This window comes from Carlito syrichta, unplaced genomic scaffold, assembly GCF_000164805.1.
Source record: "Carlito syrichta isolate Samal-C Ts95f unplaced genomic scaffold, Tarsius_syrichta-2.0.1 Scaffold122680, whole genome shotgun sequence".
Taxonomy (NCBI): Eukaryota; Metazoa; Chordata; class Mammalia; order Primates; family Tarsiidae; genus Carlito; species Carlito syrichta.
The window spans coordinates 462,803-479,193 of NW_007066776.1; the positions used below are offsets into that span (position 1 = coordinate 462,803).

At 39.5% G+C, this 16,391-nt stretch overlaps 1 protein-coding gene across 1 annotated transcript in view; it reads left to right on the forward strand.

The window, feature by feature from the left end:
• LOC103249614 (uncharacterized protein C10orf88-like) overlaps positions 1-16,391 on the forward strand; it is a 20,871-nt gene that overhangs the window by 458 nt on the left and 4,022 nt on the right. The window contains 5 exon segments of the mRNA XM_021707632.1: positions 360-563; positions 1,601-1,668; positions 3,663-3,868; positions 13,642-13,803; positions 13,805-14,091. Of these exon segments, the coding sequence (XP_021563307.1) occupies positions 360-563; positions 1,601-1,668; positions 3,663-3,868; positions 13,642-13,803; positions 13,805-14,091 (927 nt within the window).

Below are 16,391 nucleotides of genomic sequence, written 5' to 3' on the forward strand. Positions count from 1 at the left end.
CCCCGAGGCAAATCGGCCAACCCTGTCGAGCAAAACGGGCTTGTAGAATGGTCCGACCGGAGGACCGCCAGCTCGGTTGCGAAAAAGACACGCTTTGGTCTGTCTTGTCTTCTGCTCCCCACTCCTGTGCACACGACAGGCGTCCAGCAACCTGCGTAACTAACGGACTCAGTGGCAGGGGCTTGAGTAGAATGTCGGCGCCTGCATCTGTCGCTTCTGAACCTGTAGGGAGCACGTGTTGGCTGCTTGGCCCCGGGCCTGTGGAGGTGCTAGAAGAAGTCCCTGTGGCCTGACACGTGGGTGATGAGGGGTGGCAAGAGAACTATGCTGTGTGATGTTTTCACCGATGTTCTTCTCAGCCAGGATCTGGTGGTTTTGAAGAGAAGCCGGGACAGCCCAGGTGGACACCCCTGCTTCCTTTACCTGACGTGTGACCCTGATGGAGGTGAAGAAATCGTTTCTGTGGGCCTTTTAAGTTCAGCGAGGAACATGGAGGTATACGTCGGCGAGGAGTACTGTGGAACCAGCAGGGGCAAGAAGGTTGGGACCGTCCCGGATGACAGGTTTGTGCCTCGTACGCTCGGGAGCGTGTTCTTCTGAGTTGGTGCTTTTATTTTTCCTCAGCTTTTGCATTATTCATTGATTCTCTGACATTGATGCCAGTGTCAGGGGAGAGAAGCTAAAAATGTACTAGTAGGCATAGTAGGTTAGGCAGTCTAGATCAGGTTTTTCATTTTTATGACTGTGGAAACTTCGGGCTAATAAAAGGGAGGTGAGTTTTTGAGGGTCATACTAGTTAGTGTCCAGAAAAGGATGCAGTACTTATTGCTGCTTCTGGACTTTCTCCATAAACTCATAGGGATCTGTTTTCCAAAAATTCATTTGGCAGTCAGTCTGCAACTTTGAACTAATATTTTGTCAGGAAGCCAATTATAAATGGTGCACAAGCCCAAGATTGTGCCACACCAGCCTATGTAAACGATAATTCAATGTATTTTAGTTTGATATTTTCTCTAGTCCCATATAGGAAGATTCTTTACTACTCTCTCCTTAATAGAAATCAAAATGTTAACTTTTGTCAGGCATGGTGGCTCATTCCTGTAATCCCAGCGCTTTGGGATGGCGAGCTGGGCAGATTGCTTGAGTCCAGGAGTTTGAGAGCAGCCTAGGCAACATAATGAAACCTCGTATGTACAAGCAAAAAAAAAAATTTTTTTTAAATCAGGTGTAGTGGTGCACACATGTAGTCCAGCTACTTTGGATGCTGAGGTGGAAGGATTGCCTGAGCCTAGGAGGTCGAGGTTGCATGAGTCATGATCATCAAAAGCATGCCACTACACTCCAGCCTGGGCAACAGAGTGAGACCCCAACTCAAAAAAAAAAAAAATCACTATTTTATATATTGTGTGTATTGGCAAGTATAAGTTCAGGTATTAGTAACCAGGTTGCTTGAGAAGGTATCCCAACTCTTGGTCCCCTACCAGGTAGACTGACTGTCAGGTTTTAAGTAATGGCTTAGAAACAATTTATTTTTAAAAGTAACTATTAAAAATGATCATCTATAAAAGTGAAAATGATTTTGATTCTTTTTTATTTTTAGTAAATATGAAATTATTTTCTACAAAAAGTATTTAAAATCGGAGTCCTCCACTCATAAAATAAAGTTAAGTCATCACTAAATTTTAACTGACTTGACAATTGCAAATGTTTCTGTATAATGTACTTGTTTATTGTAGGTTTGTTAATACAGTTAGTCCACCTTCTGCTTATCTTTATATGAGTAAAACTATGGTGCCAAGGAAACCACATTTTGGTTATGGCACCCTTTCTATACAGAAAGACAAACATTAAAGAAGAAAAGCATCTAAAAGTTAAAGAGATTTGGACTGCTGCCTTGGATGGGAAAAATATCACCAAGGTGAACTTAGTGATGTCATCAGAGTTTAAGGGTACTGAGCTAAAAATCATCCCAAAATATTCAGTTCTGTTTCTGAGTGGCTGAATGCCCTTGGGAAAATCTCTTCATCTCTGGATCTACCTCATGGGTAAATTAGAAGACTAATGAAAATAAATAATTGTAATATTTTTTGTCTCCACATTACTTTGTACAGGATTTTGATACTTATTTTAAGAATAAGAGAAAAAATGGTGATTTTTATAGCAGGCAAGTAGCAAACTTATAAAACAGATTGTTCCAAGACATTGTTTTAGGTAGTATATATTAGTAGCTTTCAAAATCACTTAAATGAGGTGATTTATTAAACAAATATTTGAATGCCTACTAATACCAGATACTGTAGTAAGGCATTTCAGAATTAGCAGTAATAAAATAAATTGGAATGACTGCCCTAGTGTTGCCTATATTTTAATGGGACAAGATAAATAATGAGTATGCTCAGTGAATAAAATTGTAATATATTTCATGGAGAGGAAGGCTATAAAGATTAAGAAGCAGAAAGGTATCAGTGTGTCCACCTGGCACCTTTGTCAACCTCCAAGGAAAGTAAAAAAAAAAAAGCAGCAGCAGAGAGGCGATAATAAGGAGATTGCGAGGTAGGTGTATAAAATTAATGGGGTTTTCCTTAATTGTTGAAGACAATCACTTCTTTGGTGCCGTGGGTGTGGTTTGAGCTGTGTCTGTGTTACATGTGGGTCTGTGTATCTCTGAAGATGAAGATTTTGTAACTATTCTGTGGAAGTATATGCAAAGGATCATTTCATTTAGGGAAATCTCATGCCTACTAAAACATATTCTGGGCAGTAATATATATATGTATAGCTACTGATGCATATTTTTGAGTACTAACTCAGGTGTAGGTACTAGAAATTTTAACATCTAATTGCAGCAACCATGTGAAGTCATTGTTTTTCTCTTCCCTCATTTTACTTCTGACTCAGGTTTTGGCATTTGCCCTGGATTATCCAGGCTATAAGCAGCAGAGTCATAATTGAACCCCTGTCTGCTTCTAAACCCTGTTTCCTTTACACATTGCTACTCTATTGTCAGTACCCCCACATGAGATGTTTTTGTTCATAAACATGGATGAAATAAAGCAGTAAACGTGGATGAAATAAAGCAATAAAGAAGGCACTGCCATAAAAGCCAGAAGAACTGGGTTCCAAGCCAGACTTTTACTAATAGGGGAATCCTTCGGCAAATTCGAAAATTACCATGACCTCATCTTTTTAAATGTGTAAGTCAACGGGTTGCATAAAACCATCTTGACTCTCCATTACAATTCCAAATGGCTGACTTAAATTTAGTTATTTCAGTAAACACATTGGTTGGGCTTCCAAACACCCTTATTTTGTGTTACAGAATAGTATAGCAAGCCGCAGTGTTTTTAATTCTCAGATTGGTATAGTTTATTTTTAGTTTCTTAAATAAATAAAAGTTGAATTCTTACCTCCTTTTGTGTATTTAGTTTGTCCTTTTAGTTTGAAAACCTTATTGTCTTATATAAATTGTTCCTCTGAGCTGCATAATAAGTTGAAGTTTTTGCCATTACAATTTTAGGGAAAACTTAAAAAAGAAAATATGTTTAAAATATATATTTGCTTTCCTGAATACTTTACTCTTGCTAATTAATGCAAAGAGTAACCTTAAGTAGTGAATATTGTTTAATATCATTATTTATTTTCCTGAACTTTTGTATTGCAATAGTTGCTTTCCTTTGGCAAAAAGCAGTATGTGTTAATCAGTAAAGTTGTGGTACACGTGAAATTGGTTTTGGCATATCCTTCAACAAGCTCTCCTGCTTTAGGAACAAGGATAGACCTTGACAAGGTCCAACCCATAATGAAGTCCATGGGGTTAAAGTTATCACCTGGAGCTCAGCAGCTGATGGATATGGTTAGATGTCAGCAGCAGATAAGTAGAAATAAATTTCTTTCCAGATCATACTTCAGAATGACAGCTTCTAATAAGAGAATGAAGTGACTTAGAATTTGTCTTTGAGTTTTTATTATTGATTTCACTCTTTATTTAGTCTTGTAAAAGTCATTTTTATAGATTTAGCATCCCACAAAATGTTTTGACTACAGATCTAAACACTTTTTCATGAATTCATTCACTCATTCATTCACCTAGAATTTATGAAGCACTTTCACAGTGAATTAAGGCACTGGCTTGAGTACTTTGAGGGTACAAAGGTGACTAGTCAATCTGTAGTCTGTATTTAAGGATTTTTACAGTATAGAGTATGTAAGTGGGGGAATGATGAAGTGTAGATTAGGAAAGGCTTACTAAGGGAAGTGATATTTTATCTAGGCCTTTAAAGAAGGGTGAGATTGGGCAAGGAAATTTGGAGGGAGGCCGTTTCAGAGAAAGAAAATAAACTGGATAAAGTCTTCAATGCTAAAATAATTGGATATAGCTGGGAAATGAATAGTAGCTAATTTCTCTGAAGCAAAGAATGGGGGAAGGTCAAAGTAGATTTGGACTAGATCGTAGAGAGATTTAAGTATATTTTAAATTGGTAAACGCTTTTCACCTATGTTTCTAGAAATTTTAATCCATGTAAGGTGAGTCAGAGGAAAATAGGACTACAAGAAAGAGGCCAACTACACGTTCTTTTGTTCATACGGATAAGAGTGAATGAGGGTCTAAGGTGTTCATACGGATAAGAGTGAATGAGGGTCTAAGGTTGGACATAGTATTGCGATGCTGGATTGTGAGATGCTAAAACAATGGAGCCATTGAGACTTGACAACTGCCTTAATATTGATATTGTGGGAGAAGAAGAGTCAAACACAAAATTGAGGTTTTTGAGGCTGTCAATACTAGCAAAATAAATGGAATCCACAGGAGGAGAACAATTAGGGGAAAAGGAGTTTAATTGGGGAATATTGAGTTTTTGCTGTGAACAAGACCTTACCTGGAAGGATGTTGGCAGTTTTTGGAAACAGAATTGGGAGAAGTGACCCTTCAGTGACTGGGAGGGATCTACCATAGTAGCTGACAGACAGCATGGTGAAGGGAGAGACAGAAGCAAGGAAGAAAGACCCTTGGAGCATAGCTGCACTGGATAAGGACATAGGGAGAGAAGGAGGGAACCAGAGGATAGGAGGCAGCAGTGTGATAGGGGAGCAAGAGAGTAAGGATCTGATGTCAAGGGAGTGACTTCAAGTTCTTGTCCTGTCACATTAGGCTCTGCATCCTTTGGCAAGTTGATTCATATATTTTTCATATGAATTCTTCAAGTAGAAAATTGAAATGATCATACTATAAAAGCCACAGAATTGATGTAAAAATTTAAATGATTTAAGTAAAGAATTCCTTTTAAATATTGTGAGGTTTACAAATACTGGAGTCTGGTCAAAGTCAAGAGAAGCAAGGAGTTGAAGATTATGGAGATCACAGCAAGGAGACTTTCAAAAAAAAGAAGGCAATCTGTACTTTTCTTCCTCCTCCGCCATTATCACACCTGGGTAGCTCAGAAAGCTCCTAACTGGTTCTCCTGCTCTGTTACAACCCAGTCTCCACAGTGTTCCCAGAATGTCCTCAAAGGGTAAATAGATCTCATCCTTTCCCTGTGTAAAGCTCTCTGATTGCTTCCCTTCACACTTAGAAGTAATTCTGATTCCTTACCCAGACCTCTCAAATGTTGGCCCTGCTTGCCTCCTGCACTTCATCTGCCTTATTTCCTTGGGAACCTTGCTCCAGACATTCTGATGTGTGTATTCCCCAGCTATCTAAATGTGTTCCCACTCAGGATCACTGTACTGGTAACTGATTTCTTATGCTAGCTTTTGGCATCACTGACTCTTTCTCAGCAGATTTTGGGTTAAATGTTACATCCTCAATGTCATCTTCTCCAACCACCCTGTTTAAAGTAGACTTTCCCTCCAAATCAATTTTTGTCAGAGCCTTCTTGACTGTTTTTATTGTTGTATATGTATTGGTCTGTTTATCTCATTAAAATGTAAGCTTTGTGCAAACAGTGACCTAGTCTTTCTTGTTTATGGCTTTGAATGAGTATACAGTAAATTTACCCTTTGGATTATCCATAAAGTACTTTTTGGAGATTTTTCAGGGGACAGTTTGAATAGCAAGGAGTTGGACATCAGATTTTTGAGGGATTAGGTAATATATGTATATTCCATTGTGGAGGTACCCAGGGTAAAGTGGGTTTGTTTCAAGAATGTTAGAGACAAGCAAGCTAAAAAGTTTTTTGCATAGCAAAAGAAACTATGAAGAGAGTAAAGAGACAGCCCACAGAATGCGAAAAAATATTTGCAAGCTATTTATCTGACAAAGGCCTAACATCCAGAATCTATAAGGAACTCAAACATATTGACAAGGAAAAAACAAATAGTCCTATTAAAAAGCGGGCAGAGAACTGTTTATCCAACAAAGGCCTGACATCTAGGATCTACAAGGAACTCAGACACGCCAAAAGGAAAAAAAAACAAACAGCCCCTTTAAAAAGTGGGCAAGATATGAATAGACTCTTCTCAAAAGAAGATATACAGGGAGCCAACAGACACACGAAAAAGCACTCAGCCTCACTCATCATCAGAGAAATGCAAACCAAAACCACATTGAGATACCACCTAACCCCTGTAAGAATGGCCATCATTAATAAAACAAACAACAGCCGGCCTCAGTGGCTCAGCCTGTAATCCTGCGCCTTTGGGAGGCTGAGGTGAGTGGATTGCCTGTGCCCATGGGTTCGAGACCCGCCTGGGCAGCGAGACCTCATCTATACAATAAATCAAAAAATCAGCCAGGCGTGGTGGCGCATGCCTGTAATTCCAGTACTTGGAAGGCTGAGGCGGAAGGATCGCCGGAGCCCAGCAGGTCGAGGCTGCGGTGACCAGCAGCGGCCACTGCACTCCAGTCTGGGCGACAGAGTGAGACTCCAACTCAAAAACAAACAAACAAACAAATAAATAAATAAAACAGATGCTGGTGAGGATGTGGAGAAAAAGGGAACACTTCTACACTGCTGGTGGGAATGCAAACTGGTGCAGCCTCTTTGGAAGACTGTGGCGATTCCTGAAAGAACTAGAAATTGACCTTCCATATGAGCCAGCAGTTCCTCTATTGGGAATATACCCAGAGGAGCTCAAATCATTCTACAAAAAAGATACCTGCACACATAGGTTTTTTGTGGCTCTATTCATAATAGCAAAAACATGGAACCAACTGTGTTGCCCATCAAAGCTGGACTGGATAAAAGAAAAATGTAACACATATACGCGATGGAATATTATGCAGCCATAAAGAAGGACAAATATATGGACTTTGCAGCAACTTGGATGGATTTGGAGTCGATCATACTCAGTGATTTATCACAGAATCAAAGAACAGAGTTCCATATGTTCTTACTCATAAACAGACCTTGAACAATTATAATGCTATACGACAGTGACTGACAGTAGTAGGGAACTGTCAGGGGAGGGTGGGGTGGGATTGGCAGTTGAGGGAAACTGCTAGGGGAGGGAGGGACATACATCATCAACAAAGGTACCGGCATAATCAATGTTTATATACCTAACACTGAAATGTACCCCACATCTTTATAATAAATTTTTTTTTAAAAAAGAGCTCTTCGTGGCCTCAGCCACCACCTCAAGTGGGCCAGCAGTGATGCAGGGCACAAACCCCACGCCCTGCCTGCGCCACATGGGGAAGTGCCCGTGTTTTCTCTCTTTTCTCTCCCCAGGAAAGGAGGGGCTTCGAAGAGTCCAGGAAAAGGACAAGTCCTCAGGGCGCAGGAGTGAAAGTGGTTGGACTGTGAGCCCGAGCTGACGAGAGTGAAGTCCGCACAGCAGCGAGCAGCAGCTAAGCAGGGCCGGGCTGCTGCCTCCGGCCACATCGGGACAGTGGACACAAAAGAAACTTTGAGAGCCACACCGCAGCCCACAGAAAGACACACACTGTGGGGTTCTTTGTGTTGGGATGTCTCACTCGCTTCATCCAAGAACGCAGCTGCCCGCGACCTGGCACTGTGGAACTGACATCACCCCGGGGTCCCTGCCAGAGGGCTCTGGGGGAAGCTCACCTTCTGTGACCTCCGAGGACTCAGGTCAACTTGCAGGTCATGGCCAGCCCAAGGAGTTATAAGTCAGAAGAATTGATGCACATCACATAGGGTGCCTCACGCAGACATGATTGGAGTTCGGGAAGATCTGGTAAAAACTAAGAATGGTGAGCTGAGCGTCATACCCCATGAAACTGCACTCCAGTGAGTGGGCTCAGGTGTGCTGCCTCATCCTCATTTTAGTCTCAAAAACAAGGAGACACAATATTATTAGAAACTTGGACTTGATCCTGAATGACTTCTTGAGAAAGAAGTGTGTCATCTGTTCCACCATCATCACATATAAGAGAAGCTTTCAGATGGGTTGGGATTTCTGCATATTGAAGGGATGGCCATGGCCAAGCCTTTCACTTGCTACAAGCTGGACATGAATTTATATGTGAGAATCGCTTCTGAACTCTAATATGCAGGCTAGTGGCATTGACCAGATGTATGAAATTGTAATGAGTCATCAGTGACGAAACCAGGTCGCCATCTCCTGAGTGCCCATCTTTCTCAGAGTCCTCTCTGCTTTGCTTTATTCAAGAGTGAAGGCACAGAATGAGGCTCTCGAGCTGCTCCGAGTGTGAATGGATTATGGCAGGGCTTCAGTACAAATCCACCCATGTGAGAACATCCCGATGGATAGCCTGAGTACCTGTGCCTGCATTTATGGTACCTGTATCATACCAAGACCCATATGGCTCGGTCCCAGGTCAGTTTGTGGTTAAAATACCACAGAAGAAGCCCCTATAGAAAACAGGCTGGCGGTTTTTCAAGAGGGTACGTAGAAAGTTTTCATATGGCCCAGCAATTCTGCTAGAGATATACTTAAGAAAAATGAAAACATAAGGCCACACAAAAATTTGTATATGAATTTTCATGGCTGCATTGTTCATAATAGCCAGCATGTGGAAGCAACCCAAATGTCCACCGACTGATGAATAAATAAATAAAACATGGTATAGACATAAAATGAACTGCTATTCTAAAAAAAAAAGTGGGCAGAGGACATGACAGATACTTGTCAAAGGTGATATCCAGGCAGCCAACAAACTTATGAAACAATTTCTTAGCTTCACTACTCATCAGAGAAATGCAAATCAAAACTACAATGAGATCCCATTTCACATCAGTCAGAATGACTATCATTAAAAAGTCAAAAAATAATAGGTACTGATGAGGCTGCAGAGAAAAGGGAACACCACTGTTGGCGGGAATATAAGCTCAGTGCAGCCTTTGTGGAAAGCAATGTGGCATTTCCTCAAAGACTTAAAGTTGAGCTACCATACAACCCAGCAATCCTTCTTCTGGGAATATACCTAGAGAGAACATAGATCACTCTACCAAAAACACACTTGCACACGAATGTTTATTGCAGCACTTATCCCAATAGCAAAAACAGGACCAACCCAAATGCCCATCAAAAGTGGGTTGGTTAAAGAAAATATGGTACATGTACATGATGGAATACTACGCAGCCATAAAGAAGGACAAAACCATGTCCTTTGCACCAACATGAATGCAACTGCAGACTATCTGTGTAAGTGAACTAACAGAAACAAAAAACTGAATACTGTGTGTTCTCACTCACAAGCAAGTCCTAAACACTGAGGCCTTGTATCAAAGTCCCTTAAAAATGTTTATAAAATGTAGATCCTGGCCCTCACCATATGCCCTGAACCCTGGAGGATGGGATCCAGAAATCAGTATTTTAAATAAGCATTCCTAAGTGAGGCTTATGCATAGTATATTTTTGGAGTGTAAACTGTATCCTTCTAGAGTTTTCTGTGCATATAGAAACATGCATTCTCCAGGTGCAGTGGCTTACACCTGTAATTCTAGCACTTTGGGAGGTGGAGGTGAGAGGATTGCCTGAGCCCACGGGCTCGAGACCAACCTGGGCATTATGGCGAGACCTCATCTCTACAATAAATCAAAAACTTAGCTGGGCATGCCGGCATGTGCCTGTAGTTACAGTTACTTGGAAGACTAAGGTGGGAGGATTGCCTGAATCCAGCAGGTCGAGGCTACGGTGGTCGTGAGTGTGCCACTGCACTCCAGTCTGGGCGAAGATTGAGACTCCAACTCGAAAAAGAAAACACATACATACCTCTCACACACATTGTGTTCTAACCAGCTCTCCCTTGCCACATACTAAATGATTATATTTGAGACATTTGGGAGATACCCTGAGAAGGGAAGAATGTTAAATCTTTTAAGCACTCAGATAAACGACTCCTTTCCTAGTAAGAAAGCCTTTAATTTTAGAGTTAACAATCCAGGTATCTATGTGTTGTCTCCCTGGAAAATGTCATATAAGATGTGTAACTATCTGATTATAAAATAGGATATTTTATGACCAAAACATCTTGTGCATGTGGTATAACCATGCACATTGCCGAGGCAGGACCTGTCCTGACTGAGGAAGGAAGGACCTGGGAAGCTGTGTTAGAGTACTTGGTCTCTCCCAGCTTCATCTGTGCCTTAAGATTATTTGTTTTCAGAGTATTACAGTTCAGTACTGAGTCATATGAGCCTGAAACGCAATCCAAACCTTCATGATAGCTCAATAGATGGCAAGCTTATTCCCTATTTTCTTGTAGCTGATGTTCAGATTGCTGACTTTGTTTTTGCTTTCACAATTTAAGATAATTGAATCGAAATTCAGTTATCAAAATATAATGTGTACATATATTTATATATTAATATAACATGTATGCACAAATTTTATATATAGTTATTTTTATATTACATAAAATATATATCTGTATATAATGTGAGTACATTACTGCCCTTTAATGTTAATGAAATGGTACCCCATTTTCTCAAAGAAAATATGTTCAGTTATTCGATTTGCACTTTGCTTTTGTCACCTTCAAAATAAAAATAGCTTTTTTTCTTGCTTTTTTCAAAATAATATAGGTTTGAATATTTTATAGAAAAAAACAGAAAAATCCTTTCAGAAATCCTGCAAGAACTTAATTTTTCAGAAATGTGGGGGAGTGTGCACATATATGAAATGACATGTACACACACACACACACATATACAGTTTTTGCATATTCAGAGAGGTATATGGACACAATTCTGCATAAATACTTATCATGTTCTTGTATGCTGCTCTGTAATCGTTTTCCACTAACATGATGTGAACCACGTCCTAAACGATAAGTGTATCCCCATGCCCTTTTTAGCGACTACATAGCATGCCACTTTATGAGTATTTAGACTTATTTAATCAACGCTATATTAATGACTTTTAGGATACTTAATTTTTTGTATGATTAGCCCTGCAAGAAAGACATTTGTCCTTGTCCATTCATTTTTGCACACTTCTACACATATTGGTACAGATTCCTAAAAGTAGAATTATATGGACAAAGATTATATTATTAGAATTATATGGACAATAGGTCCTTTACATTATTTAGTACATATTCTTCTGTGTACTTTTTAAAGAATTTGACATCTTGTAAGGCAACATATGACAGCACAAGAAAATTCAGAAGTGAATAAAATTAAACAAAAGGAAGCAGAGGAATAGGTACCTACATCTAAGATGGTTTCATTTACTGTACTGCCGTATAGACTTACTTGTGAATGTCTTGATATTTACCACAAACAAAACAAATCACCTAACCACTTTTCATCTGAGAAAACATGACTAATGTTTATCATTATAAATGCCTTATAAATCTCCAAAATATGGTGTATCCAAAAAATAAAAGCTCACATAGCAAATACTTTGTTTGCATTTGGATTTTTCTAATTAAAATTTCTGCCAAATTAGTTGTCATGTACAATTTTTGAGGTTGATTCCATACAAATCTGATTGCTGTTTATGAAGAATTTCCCATTTTAAGTTTTTTTGAAGTATTAGATACCACTACCCAAAATAACAGAGCTTTGCCATTATGATTAAGTAAAGCTCCTTTTGTTTGAAGGAGAGTTGTCTAATTTTATTTTTATTTTTAAATATATAGTTAATATTCACTTTTTTTTATTTATGTGCGTATTTATTTTTTGAGTCAGGGCCTTATTCTGTTGCCTAGGCTGAAGTGTAATGGCACAATCACAGCTCACCACAGTCTTGATTTCTGGGGTCTGGGATCCCCCTGCCTCAGCCTCTCAAGTAGCTGGGACTACAGGCACATACTGCCATGCCCAGCTAATTTTTTAATTTTTTTACAGAGACAAGGTCTCACTATGTTCAAACTTTTGACCTCAAGTGATCCTCCGGCCTTGGTCTCCCAAAGTACTGAGATTACAGGTATGAGCCACCGCACCTGGCCTGTGTGTGTGTGTTTAGAAACAGGGTCTCCCTCTGTTGGCTGGATTGCAGTGACACAAAACAGCTCACGGCTGTCTTCAACTCCTGGCCTCAAGCAATCCTCCCACCTCAATCTCTCAAGTAACTGGGACTACAGGTACATGCGCCTGGGCTAAATTTTTTTTTTATTTTTGTAGAGATGGGGGTCTCACCATATTGTCCAGACTGGTCTTGAACTCCTGGCCTCAAGCAATCCTCCTACCTAAGCCTCCTGAGTAAAATGCTGAAGTGTTGTAAATACTAGGTGGGATCCCCAGAAAACAAATTTATTTATAAAAACTTGTGTATTCTTACATGTTTAAACTTCAGCCACCTTCAAAGTACTCTCCATTTGATGCAATACACCTATCAAGATGCTTTTTCTACTACTCAAAACAGTTTTTGAACTTGTTAGTTTTGATGTCTTTTAGTACTTCTGCTATTTTTTGTTTCACCTCTTCCACACCAGCCAAAATCTTTCCTTCTGGGGACTTTTTCATCCAGGGAAACTATTTTTTTTTTTTTAAAGTTGCTTGGGGCTAGAGATAGTTTTGTTTTTCTTTAGTGGAAAAATTACAGAGCACAGCGGGACATGCTCCTGAACAAGAGACCGTGTAATGTCTTAAAGGTGGACCAGAAACTTAAGAAATAATACAGCATAGTCAGTTGAGTTGAGGCTACTAAAAGTCATCCTTTTAGCGTACAAATTGTTGAAGCAGACACAGCCAAATGTAGCTCATTTAAGTGATTGAAAATGTGACAAATATATTCATAGAACATCAAACTTCAGTTGCATCTTCTGTTGTATCTTCTATGAAAAAGAAACTAGTTGCAAAAGATATGCCTACAGTGGCTTACCATATTTTGAAAGTTCATGATGATATTTAATTCTAAGAAAATTATTAATTTTTGTGATTCAGTTGGGAGTACTACGTTTTATCACCATACATCAAAGAGGCCTTTGTAGTAAAAACGTTGAAATATGCCAAGGCAATTTTACTAAGTTTTTTAGTTTTATTTTAATATATTTTTAGGAAAAACTGTGAAATTATTAAAATCTTTGACTGTGGGGTTAAGCAGCCTGGGTTCATATCCCAGTTCTGCCACTTACTAGCTGGTTACCTTGGCCAGGTTACCTTTAGCTTGGTCTCCTCAACTATTAAGTTGGCATAATAGTAGCTTACTTCATAAGGATGTTTTGAGGATCAGGTGAAAGAATGCACACTACCTGACTCATAGTAATTACTCCAGAAGTGAGCCATCAATATTAATGACATTTGCATGTGCCTTTTTACCTTTTTTAGAATTGTCTTCCCATTTGGAGAGCAGCTGCAGTCAATTTTGGGCAATCCTGGATATAAGTATATGATTGGACCACAAACATCATCTGCCTTGGGAGCCTCAGACAAGTCGTCCTCCAAACTTTTTCCATTTAGATCTGGATGGACATCTGGATGGACATCTGGAAGCCTTAAGCACTTACATTGATAAGAGCACACAGCCACCTGGTGGAGGGACTACGACAAAGCTCGACTAGTATAAAATTGTACCACAAAACCTTGAAGATGAGATTAGAAATGCGGTGTCCTCTTTCTTACCAAAGAAAGCAAATGATAACTCAAATATACCTAACTCTGATTTGCTGCCTTTTCTCCAGGATTTATGTAGACAGGTCAACCATCTCCGTGTGGGACAGAAGGCCAAGTGGCAGGACAGCATCACCAAGCCTGGTGAAGGCTTTGTTGGTGTTGGGTGAGTATGTTTCCAGAGAAAATTTTAGCAGCTTTTTTTTTTTCATTTCACCTTTAATGTACTGAAAAAGAATAACTACAGAGCAGACATTTAGCTTTGAAGAGTTGTCTATAGTTGGAGGTGTTGCACATTTTTCAGGCATTTTGTAGAAGGTTTGTAAGCATTAGCTAGGGAAGTAGAAAATGATTTGCATGAATAGAGAGGAGGTGTGGGAGTCATAATATGCATTTCTTTTTCCTGATTATACTAAAGGAGCCGTCATGACAGACTTTTTTTTTTTTTTTTTTAGATTGTGTTTTACCTAGGTTAATTTTGGAATCCTCAAAAAATATATTAACATCCTAATTATTTGTAGCATACAGGCCCTTATATTCTGATCTTATAATTCTAAGTTTTTGGTGAAACTGGTTTGATTAAAAGGTGACTAAGTATTTGGTTAGTACGTTCTCCATCTTTTATATGCTATTCTGAAATACTGCACTAGGCCGGAATTCAGGACTACAATCATACTCCAGGCCTAACTATTTTGACTTACTGTTGAAATCTTTCAACATAGAATTTTTTAACTTATGGACTGTGGTATGTGAGGAGCAATTCAGTGGTGAGTTTTTTTTTTTTTTTTTGGCTCCCATATATATCTTGAGTGGGATGCCAAAGGAGTCTACAGCCTGAGGTAACCAGCAGGGACAGAAAACAAAAGCTTCAAGAAAAGCCTGTTTCTTCTAGCCAAAGGAATAGGAAAAGGAAGTTCTAAAAGAACCAGAACTTTTTTTTTTTTTTTTTTAGTTAGGGTCTTACTCTGTTTTCCAGCCTGGAATGCAGTGGCATGATCATGGCTCACTGCAGCCTCGGCCTGCTGGGTTCAAGTGATCCTCCTACAGCAGCCTCGTGAGACTATAAGCACATGCCACCACACCCGACTAATTTTTTAATTTTCTTGTAGACACAAGGTCTTGCTATGTCGCTCAGTCTGGTTGCAAACTCCTGGGCTCAAGCAGTCCTTTTGCCTAGACCTGCCAATGTGCTGGGATTACAGGTATGAGCCACCATACCCAGCCAAAACCAAGCCATTTTAATACCTGTCAAACACCAGAAGAAATACTGCCCTCCCATCAACCCTGTTGAAGAGGCAGTTGTACTCTGGTTCCTCTACTGGGGTGGTATCCACAAGCTGAATGGTGAACTGTTCCTCCATTCCCTACTCAGAGGAAGCAGCAGCATTTGAGTTCTACTGCTGGGGTGCTGTCAACAGAGGCGAATAGAAGCTGAACATCCATTCCCTGCTCAGCTAAAGCAAGGTGTATATCAGGGTGATGTCACCACAGCCCAGCAAAATCAGGTGGTACTTTAATTCCCTAGTCGGGGTGGTTTAAAGAGAGGAGGGAGATTGTGGAGCTGAGAAAAACACTGAAAGAAATAATGGTTGAAATTTTCCCAAAGTTGAACATGGTGAAAGCCATGAACTTACAGATTCAAGAAGGTGAGTAAATTCTACACAGGATAAATCCCAATTAATATGAGAAGACACATCACAATTTTCTGGGAAAAAACTATAGAAGAAAGCTAGAGAGAAACAGCATATTCTCATAGAGATACCAGGTTTAATGACAGCTGATTTCTCTTCTGGAATTATGGTGGCCAGTAAGAAAAGGAACATTTCTCAGGTGCTGAAAGAAAAGAACTATCAATCACAAATTGTATATCCAGCAAAGATATACTTACGAATAAAAAGAAAATAAAGACATTATTAAACGAAAGTAAGATTATTTGACACTAGCAGACCTATTGTTAAAGAATGGGTAAAGGAAATTCTCCAAGGAAATGATGACAAAAGAGTGTTTGGAAATTCAGAACAGAATGGGTAAGAAGAAGGGTACATATAGTAGGCTGTCCTTCTCATAAGTTTCTTAAGTCATATTTGATGGTTGAAGCAAAAATCATAATACCATCTGACGTGGTACCCAATACCTGTAGAGGACATATCTAGGATAATTACATTTTAATAGTTGCTTTAAATATAGAAGGTCTGAATTCACCAATTAAAAAATTTATACAGTGTATATGCAGTTGACAAGACACTTCAAATATAATGGCATAGGTAGGTCAAAAGTAGAAAGATATGCCATACAACCATCATGTAAATCAAAAAATTAGCCGGGCGTGGTAGCATGTGCCTGTAGTTCCAGCTACTTGGAAGGCTGAGGCGAAAGGATTGCCGAAGCCCAGCAGGTCGAGGCTGCGGTGGCCGGCAGGGAGTGGCCACTGCACTCCAGTCTGGGCGACAGAGTGAGACTCCAACT